Source organism: Urocitellus parryii, chromosome 5 (genome assembly GCF_045843805.1).
Source record: "Urocitellus parryii isolate mUroPar1 chromosome 5, mUroPar1.hap1, whole genome shotgun sequence".
NCBI lineage: Eukaryota > Metazoa > Chordata > Mammalia > Rodentia > Sciuridae > Urocitellus > Urocitellus parryii.
The window spans coordinates 62593170-62602433 of NC_135535.1; the positions used below are offsets into that span (position 1 = coordinate 62593170).

At 53.0% G+C, this 9264-nt stretch overlaps 1 protein-coding gene and 1 long non-coding RNA gene across 2 annotated transcripts; one reads left to right on the forward strand and one right to left on the reverse strand.

Annotated features, from left to right (window-relative positions):
* Nucleotides 1–229: 229 nt before the first annotated feature.
* LOC113189720 (uncharacterized) lies at nucleotides 230–8778 on the forward strand. Its single transcript, XR_013343653.1, has 2 exons — nucleotides 230–754; nucleotides 8233–8778. It is a non-coding gene; the product is annotated as an uncharacterized LOC113189720 (long non-coding RNA).
* On the reverse strand, nucleotides 5028–6628 carry Hoxc12 (homeobox C12). The gene is made up of 2 exons (XM_026398809.2): nucleotides 6025–6628; nucleotides 5028–5266 (listed from the first exon to the last, which is right to left on the reverse strand). Exons 1-2 carry the CDS (start codon nucleotides 6626–6628, stop codon nucleotides 5028–5030), a joined length of 843 nt encoding a protein of 280 aa, XP_026254594.1.
* Nucleotides 8779–9264: the final 486 nt, after the last annotated feature.

Here is a 9264-nt window from a genome sequence, read left to right on the forward strand (position 1 = left end):
TGGCAAAGGGAAGGCATTTTGGTAGAAATGTCTGGTTCCAGTAGCTCAGACAGAGCCTCAAACTCCATCTGCTTTTCAAGGCTTCCCACAAACTCATGGTGTGTGCCCTCAGGCCCAGGGTGCTCAGGGAAGAGGAACTGGGTGGGACGCGGTCCAGGAGAGACAGTCTCCACTGCTCCGGCCAGCAGGGGTCATCCCGTCCTTCGCGGGGCCCGACTGCCCTCGGAAAGCGACCAGAGCCTCTGGCGCTGTTGGGCGGCGAGCTACTCGGATCAGCCGGATCAGCCGAGGCTTTGGGCGCGCTGAGTTGCCTCTTCCTGGGCCCCTGAAATGGACCAGTCGGCGGGATCCGGACCGATCCGGGTCTCAGAGCCCTCTCCACTGGGCCGGGGCGCTGAGGCGTGAGTTGGGGAGTGGCCCAGGCGCCCGAGTCCTCCGGCAGCAGCCGACCCGCCTTTGTCTTGGGGCCTCCCCTAGAGCAACAGCAGCGAGCACTGCGCGAGCCTGCAGCGGTGAGCGGCGGCGGGAGAGACTGGGGAGTCTTGTGGCTGCGGGCGTGAGCCGCGGGGCCCATCCGCGGAAAATCGGCAACTCTGTCTCCATGGAGGCAGATACAGAAAAGCGGCCGCTCAGGCTTAAGACCAGGCCTGTGGGCTGCGGGATACCGGACCTTCTGTTCACCTCGCGCTGGATTACACCAAAACCTTCTGCACCTCCAAATGCCCACTGCGCAGAGAGGTTTGGAGGCTCCAGGGTGCGTTTCTCGTGTGGCCTGGAGCCTAAAAACCGGCCCCGCTTTCTTGGATATAAAGGGGAGGGAGGGCTGGGCGCAGGAGAGTCGTGGTCCGAGCTGGCCGGAACCCAAGGTCCCAAGAGTTTGTTTTGTTTGCGGATCTGGGCCCCTGGTCCCAGCTCTGCTCTGGGTCTGAGCCATCGATCGCTCTGGGTTTCCGGTTGCATTAGCATCCACAGAACCCAGACTGCCGGATCCATCTCCTGCCTGCTCGCTCAATAGTGGCTTTAAATACCCAGCTTTGGTTGTGCAGATCAGAGTGGAGCAGAACAACTTCGTAGATAATCAGGACCAAATACAGAACTCATTTGGGTGATATACGCTTATATATGTAAGCAGAACAGAAGAATGATTTTCTTCCTAAATCTTATTTAGGAGAAATATCTTGCTCCTTGAGACCCAGTTTTAGACACAGGGTGCTTTGTGTTAAAGTCAGTGGAGTCCATTGTAATTTGGGGGGTTAAACTAGACAAATAGTTGTGGCACAGACACAATCCTCACTCAGATTCAGAGCTCAGCCTCAACCTGAATATTGGGGTGGTGGGTCCACCATGACCTCCTTTTAATGAGAGACCCATGGAATTCCTTTTCAGTCCTGAGGAGAAGGCTGTAGTGTTTTCCTTCTCTGACAACTTCCTCGGTTATTGAAACTGGAGGCCTGCATAGACGCCACCCAAGAAGGTGCTTTCTCTTTCAGATTGGAAGCGGTTTTGGAATAAATTAAGGGACAGTTATTCATGATCTCCCTAAGTTTCCTCTTTTTTAAAAGCCACAAACTCTTACACTGTTGGCCTTTCCTGTATAGACACATCTTAAGCAGTGGATAGATAGTCCTTTGCCTGATCTCCCCACCTTTACTCTTTATTCTGGTAGTTAACTGGCCCCTCCCCCAGCTCCTGGCTTCCAGAAGCTGGTTACCCCCAGCCTCTCCTGCACTCCCTGGGGCCTCAAGGCTTGGAGTCTCCTTCCTGCCTGCACCCATAGGCTCTGCCAGACAGTTGGGAATTAGGAGTAAAGGGAGAATGGGATTTGATATAAATTTGCTAGTTTCTTTAATTGAGGAATGAGGAAAGGAGAGAAAGATTTCAGGGCAGGAGGCTTTGACTCTATGGTCAGTTCAATGGGAGCACCTGGTATTCCTTCAGAAGCCTGGGAGGGTGGAACAGGAATTTGGAAGACTGTTTATTATGGCTGAAGCCAGAGAGTTAGAAAGGGTCACTATGGGGAGCAAAAGGAGTAAAGGTCAAGGAAGAGGGAGGGCATTTCATAGAGCAAGAAGGGATAGTGGAGGTGGAAAGGGCTCACGGGTACATTGCATCCTGCTGGGCCACTGGCCTGGATGTGGGCTTCTCTCTGGAAAAGCCCAGCGGCGAATACTGGCTTCAAGGATGGAGCCTACTTCACCCACTCCAAGGGGTCTTTAGTTTCCTGCCCAGTTATCTTACAACACACAATGTCCTCTCAGAGTGAAGTTCCAGAATTAGGACCACAGAGCTGAAGCTCCCGAAACACCAACCCCCATTTCAGGGGCACTCAAATCACCCCCAAGTCCCAGCTCAGCTTCTATTATTGAGTTCCTGCAATGTAGACCTCCTTTTTTGAAACTGGTTTCTGCTTCTTCTGAGCTGTCCACATTATTTTAGTCCCCGTGACTCCTTGGAGCTCTCTCTCCTCCCCCTAGTCTACAGCTCCCTAATTTTCTCTTTGCCATTAATTGCTGGAGACTACAGATGGCAGTTCATCAACATTTCTTGGTTGACTATATATTTTTGTTGCTTCTTCAACTGTTCTTCCTTTATTATCTATTATACATTTATGATTTTTATTATTCACCTGAATTGGAGAAAATAAAGTGGAGAACAGTTAGGAAGTTGAAGCTCTCATTCTTTGTGGACAGAGGAGTCGATATGTGGGGGGCCCGATTTTAAAAATTGTTCCAAAAATCATACTGTCATACATCCATATTTTAATTATTAATATTAATATGACAAAGCAACTCTGTACAAGGACCATATAAAGGAGAAACGTGCTAAAGACAGATGTTTGAATAGAAGAATATACTACAGAGAGCTGGGAAGGAAGTAGGGAAGGGGTGACTATCCATGGGGACTATACTAGGTACTAGCAACAGACACATAGTACAGGACATAGATTGACAGAGAAACTCACGGAAGTCAAGTTTAAAGTGAAGCAAATAAAATATTGCATATTTGTCCTCCCGCCCCCCACTATTTTTGAAGTGTTCTGGTCTCTCTGATAGGTTGTAAGAGTCAAGTCAGGGTGCTGAAGCTTGAATCCAGCACTGACCAGGCTGGGTATGGGTATGCCTCATTTCCAGGACCAATGCACAGGAGATTGAGTGGACAGCTGGAAAGGAGGGGCACTCTAGGAAGGAGTACCTAGGTGAAACAAGTATAGGTTGGTGGAAAGTGTGTCAGGTGTCAGGTGCCCCGTGGGGAATGAAGGCATGTGATTGTATCTCCTCTCTATAGGACCCTGTGAGCACTAATAGGCTGCCTGCAAGTGCAGTAGTGGGCTTGTAGCGGCCCCAGTGGTTTGCTGAGTTCAACTGTTTGCCTGTGCCTCAATACAAACCCTTACAAGGACTTGAAGCTGTGCTGTTGTTGGGGACGTCTGGTGATCTATGGATTACCCTCAGAGGATGGGAAGACTTTGCCCTGGTGGGAAACACTCTAAGCCAGCAGGCCAGTTTCATACTGTCCAGGCAGCACTTAACTCCAATCAGTCTTTGCTTCTCATCTCTTTTGCTTCTATAGGATGGGACAGCAGATGGGAGGCTGGCAGACTCTTGGGAAGAGGAGTAAAAACTGAGTGCAGGAGGGCTAGTGGGCTCTCTTTCTCAACTGCTCCTCTTTGGAGAGTCAGCCCAGGGTCTACTCCACTGGGTCTGGGGCCTGAAGGCATTTATGGATAAAAGGCTTTCCCACTTGGAGAAGCCAATCTTTGGCCTCCAATGGGTTCTAGGGAAGTGCCCCTCCCTCTGCTGTGGTCCTTGTATTCCAGTGGTTCGCTGGCCTGGGGGCAAAGCAACCCAGAGACAAAGGGCAATGGGGGGGGCGGTAATGGAGAGAAAGGAGTTGGGTGGGGAACTGTAACCTCCTTCATTGTCGCCAGCCTGGGAAACAGGGGCTGAGCTGGGCCTCCGCGGCCAGTAGCCCCTTTAAGGGCTGATTCTCTTCCCGCCTCGTAAATTACTCCGGTCCAGCCTCTTCGGCCATGACCGTGAACGCCAGCGGGAAAGGGAGAATCAGCCACTGCTGCCTTGGATGCCAGAAACTCTCCCCGCCAATCAATGCTGTGCTCGCCAGCCCCTTCCGAAGCTTCTTGAACTTCCTGGAGGGCCAGGTGGGGGTCCCTGGGGTGGCTACTGATCTTGTGGCTGCATCCGATTGGCCCTCAATTTCTGGCTAGCTGCTGTCCATCCACAGCCCCATAGGCCAAGATAGCAGGTCACCTGTGAGCCAGTGTTGGCCAGGGCAGGCAGGGGACTTCTGAGAGGGCTGGGTCCAGGAGACTGTTCTGGAAACCTGTCCTAGAGGGGGCATAAGGCTGATGATAGCCTTGCTTGTAGCTCAGTCTGCCAAACCCTGAAACTTCTGCCCACACTATGCCCAGGCCTGGGGAACCCAGACCTGAACAACTTTGGGCCTTGCTGATCATTCTCTTCTTCTAAACTGCACTTCCTCCTTGGTTTTCCCCACCCTCCAGTCCTGCCAGAGGTACCCTGACTCCCTTTAATGATCCTCCCCTCTTGCTCCCTCCTTGCAGCTGGTTCTAATCCCACCAACTGTGTGTTTGGGCACCTTGGTTCTACTATCCACCGTCATCTGCTCCTCCAGGAAGAGAGACTAAAGACCACAGAATGGAAGTGGAGGAAGGGGCATCTGAGCCGCTGTTTCTTCAGATCCTTAGCCTAGGTGCAGCCCCCCATTCCTGCCTCAAATACACCAACTCCATGCAGTGCCCCAGTCTTTCCTGCTTCTGCCACCCAATGGCAGCTGTGAGCTTACTCTCCCTTCTCTCTGGGACCTGGCAGGGCCTGCTGGATGGGGTTGTGGGAGGGACCCGAGAACAAAACAGACAAGAGGATGTCCAGGGAGGGCCTGCCAGAGAAGCCTGGCGATCTAAGCGGGAACTGCGTCCCAGGCAGCGCCCTCTCTTACTCTCTTTTAGTACAGGCTCAGTCTGGGGCTGGTGCTGGTATCCTGACCCCCTAAAAGAAGGAGAGCGCTTGCTCCCTCAACAGAAGTCTTTTCTTTTTCATTCTCCGGTTTTGAAACCAGATCTTGACCTGCTGGTCACTAAGATTCAAGCGGTCCGAGAGTTCCCTCCGGCGCTGGCGTGTGATGAACTCGTTGACCAGAAATTCGCCCTCCAGCTCAGCCAGCTGCAACTTCGAATAGGGCTTGCGCTTCTTCCGTGAGCGGCTGTGGATCGGGTACCAGGGCGCGCCTGGGTGGAGATGAACCGCAGGGTTGGCTAGAGGATCAAGGGGTGACCAGCCCAGTGCCCTCGACCCTTCCCCAGATCCTTTCACTTTGGCTCCACATAGGACCCTAAACCCTTCCTTTCCCTTCTTGCCTCTATGCATCCGCATCCCAATACCCTCCTCTACCCAGACCCCACCCCCAACAATTCCTCATCTCATCACTCTTTTTTCCACTCTCATTCCTTGCCCTTGACTCCTCAACCCTATCTCTGTTCTATGTTCCTATTCCTCACTTCTCCCCAAACCTCTCCGATTTCTTCTTTCCTATTCCTGCCTGGCCTGGTTCTCCCACATTCACCACCACTAGGTCCTCATCTGTTAGAACAAACACGGACAAGTGGTGAACAGCCTGTGTCCACTGATGTTTCTTTTAAAAAAAAAATGTAGATAACGGGGGTCAGTGGGAAGGCAGAGGGAGAGCCAGGTTCTCCTTTCCCACCTCCTTACCCCAGGCCTAGGGAAGTCCCAGTCAGGATCCTCCTTCTCCGGAGCTCCAGTTCCCCTCTAGTAGCAAGCCAACAAAAAAGGAAATCTCACCAGTTCTTTTATGGGGATATTTACATGTTTATAGGTCTCTCCCCCCACCCGCACTTCTTTTTAAAAGAAGTGCTAGCTCACCACACATTCTGTCACCCCAGGCAGCCCTAGCTCAGTCCTACCCTGCCCACCCTAGTAGGATGTCAAATCTGAGTAAGTCTCCGAAGCGGGCCGGGGTCCTTACCGCTGGCTGAGAGCCCGCCGCCGGGGTTCAACGGCGATACCAAACTGCCGGGGTCGCCTGTCCCGGCGCCCTTGTTGCCCTCGTTGAGTAGGGACGAACTGGAATCGGATTCCAACGACTGACACGAGGGTGGGTCGTGTGGGGGTCCAGTACTGCCGTCCCCACCGCCGCCGCCTGCCGCGTAGTCGTACTTGAAGCCCAGTGCAGGGGGCCCCGACGGCTCCAGCGGCAGCAGAGCTGCCCCGGGCCCGGGTCCCGGGTCGCGCCCGCGCTCCTCACGCTTCAGACTCCCGCCGCCGCCCTCCGCGCACGGCTCGCGGTAATAACCCTTGCTGTCCTCCACACGAGCCAGCTCGCACGTGCGCCCGAAGGGCGGGTTGAGCGACACTGGGCTGCCGAGATAGGGCTGCGGGTAGCCATTGCACGGCTCAGCCGACGGCCAGGGCAGCGAGCACACGTTGTCGCGGCGTGGGTAGGACAGCGAAGGCAGCCCGGGGAGTTGCGCCCCGGACGCGCGGAAGTTGGGGAAGTAGAAGGTGTCTCCTGTGTGGATGTTCACCAGCGGCCCCACAAACCCAGGATTCAGGAGATTATGCTCGCCCATTTCCGCGGGGCCCGACCGGCAGCTTCTACTTTATTGCTATCTGACATTAAACATAGTTAAACCTGCACCAGTCACCCATTGGCCGCTCTGCTCACGTGGGCGCCGCCGCCAGGGGGAGGGGTGGGGACAGCCGATTCCCCCCCCCCCCACCCGGTACCAACTCCAACTTCCCCCTTCCCCAATCGCGAGCGGAGGTGGCGGGGGGGGGGGCGGTGCGGGACGAAAGGTGGGGGCAGGTTTATTCGCTGGATTCTGTTTTTTTAAAAAAATCATATAAAACCTGGGGCAGAGAGTGAAGCGATCGCTGGATACGGGGGCAAGAGGGAAAAAGCTACACCAAAAATACCGGCACATACACACCCCTGCACCCTGCAACGCCTCCCCCCATATGTATTATCTTATCCCCAACAGCTGGACGAGTACAGCCTGTCCCTCTTTAATTAGCTCCTTTATTAACTAAAACCGTTGGAATTTACAATATCTCCCCAATAAATTACTATTAGATATTGTGTCATATAAAGTTTACTGGCTGTTTAAGGAGACGGATGAGCCCTTTGGCTCGGGGTTTATTTACAGTAGAGGCGAAGTGGGGGTAAGGACAGGTTTCCCTGCAGCTATCTCTCCCAGCTCTGCTGCTGCTGCTATGCTCATCTTCATCAGCTCTTTCTTAGGAATTTGGAGATATTTGGGGTCCTCTCATCAAGAAGGGCTGCGGAGAATTGGTAATGCCAGTTCTTTTCCCCAGACCAAGAGCCACCCCAGCCTCACACCTCCACTCACCATTAAAGGAAGGATGCAAAAGGAAACCAGAGGAAGCAAAAAAGGAGCTGCCTGCCTGCTGGGGGCTTTGGACTACTATTCCACTGCAACTTCTGGGGATGGAGGGTCTTCTGGGAATCTCCTGAAGTCTTTTTAGCAGGAGTCTGTGTGCCCCTACCAAGGCTTGGCCGGCCAGAGAGATGCCTGACTTCCACTGCAAAGGAGATACCCACACACAACCGCGGACTTGCCGCTGGGACCATCAGACAGCAGCACACAGAGGCCAGCTTTAGGTTGCCTCCTGAGGTGGGCTGGGAGTGAGGGAAAGAAACCTGGAAAATTATCTTGTTGGGGTTTTCAATTTTTATTTATTGTGCAAGCCTCGGAAGCTTCTCCTGAGAAGTCTGAGAACCCAAAGCTGATGGGTGGTGAGATAATCAACATCAGCAAAAACATAATTGGATTCTCAACTAGATGCACAGAGCACAGTCAAATGGATTTAAAAGACAAGAAAAATATGCCCCCCCCCAATCAGATTATCTTATTGGGGCCACAGTTGAGAAAACACTCAGATATCTATGTGATTATTTCGAACTTTGATCCAAGGCACAGGCTTAAGTAGTACAAGGTTAGATAAATAGTTCAGCAAATGTACAAATACAAATAATCCGCTGGAAATTTACGGAAAGCCAGAGGGACCGAGACAGTCCGAAAATAAGAGAGAAAGAAATCCATGTAGGTAAAAGTTAAGTATCTGAGAATTATCCAGAGCTACAAAGGACACTGAAGTGGAGGAGAGTCTCATTTCCCTCTTTTTCTCTCTCCCTCCCCTCTCTCCTCTGCAGGACGCGGCAGAAGAAAACACAGATTCTTCGAATTCCACCGCTCCCTGAATGATTTCATATCCCAAACTATAGCTGCTCACTCCGACAGAAATGTGTCCCCGCGGGCGTCGCCCTAGCAGCTCGCAGCCGGTAGCTCGACGCCCTCCTCTTGCCCAGCTTGGCGGGTTCCGCTTCCCCGCCCCGGCCAGCCAGGCCGCTCGACCGGCCCCTCCCGCCCGGAAGCCGGTCCTGCGCCAGGCCCACTTGCCCGAACCGAAGTCTAGCGGTGGGATGCCCCTCTGTGCAGTCAACCTACAGTCAGATCTAGAGGCGCTAAAGAATGTGCAGGACATTCGGACTGGATTGGTCTTTTTGTGCCTAATTGATTAAGGGGCCTCGAAGCTGCAGAGAGGAGCATCCCTCAGCTGCAAATTCCGTATCACTGCATTTCCAACATCTCATTTCCCGTCTTCAAGATGCATTAATGAGCGCTGTTGAAATTTTAATTTTTATAATTTTTATTTGGGGGTTACTTTGGTCATAAAGATAAACAGGGTGTGACTTTAATATTGCTGATTTCAATCAGAACACTACGCTGGCAGCGAAGTCTCCGCCCAGGCTCCCCAGGCCTCGGCGGCGCGCAGCGGCTATTGTTGGTGTGAAGGATGCCGAGCTGGCTTAGCCGAATAATCACTAGCCTTTATGGGATAGAGTCTTCTCCCCACTCTCTTTTCCCTTTCCAGATGACTCTGATCTCCTAGAAAAAGGACTCCAGGACGAAGGTCTCGGCCTCTCTCGTCCCTCCCCAGCTCGAAAAAATCTCAGGCTAGGAGCTCTCCTTGCTGCCCTCCTGGGCCAGACCACTGAACGCTGGAAGCATCGGCCACTGGGCGGCAGATGCAATGCTGGGGAAAGGGTTGGGTAAGGGTTTCCTTCCACAATTGCATTTCTCCCAGCCCCTATTCGGCTCCATCAAAGCAGGCTGTTTTCTGCAGGTTTCAGACTCTGGGCACCGACGCACGCACCAACCCGCTTCCTTCTGTGGAACCGGAT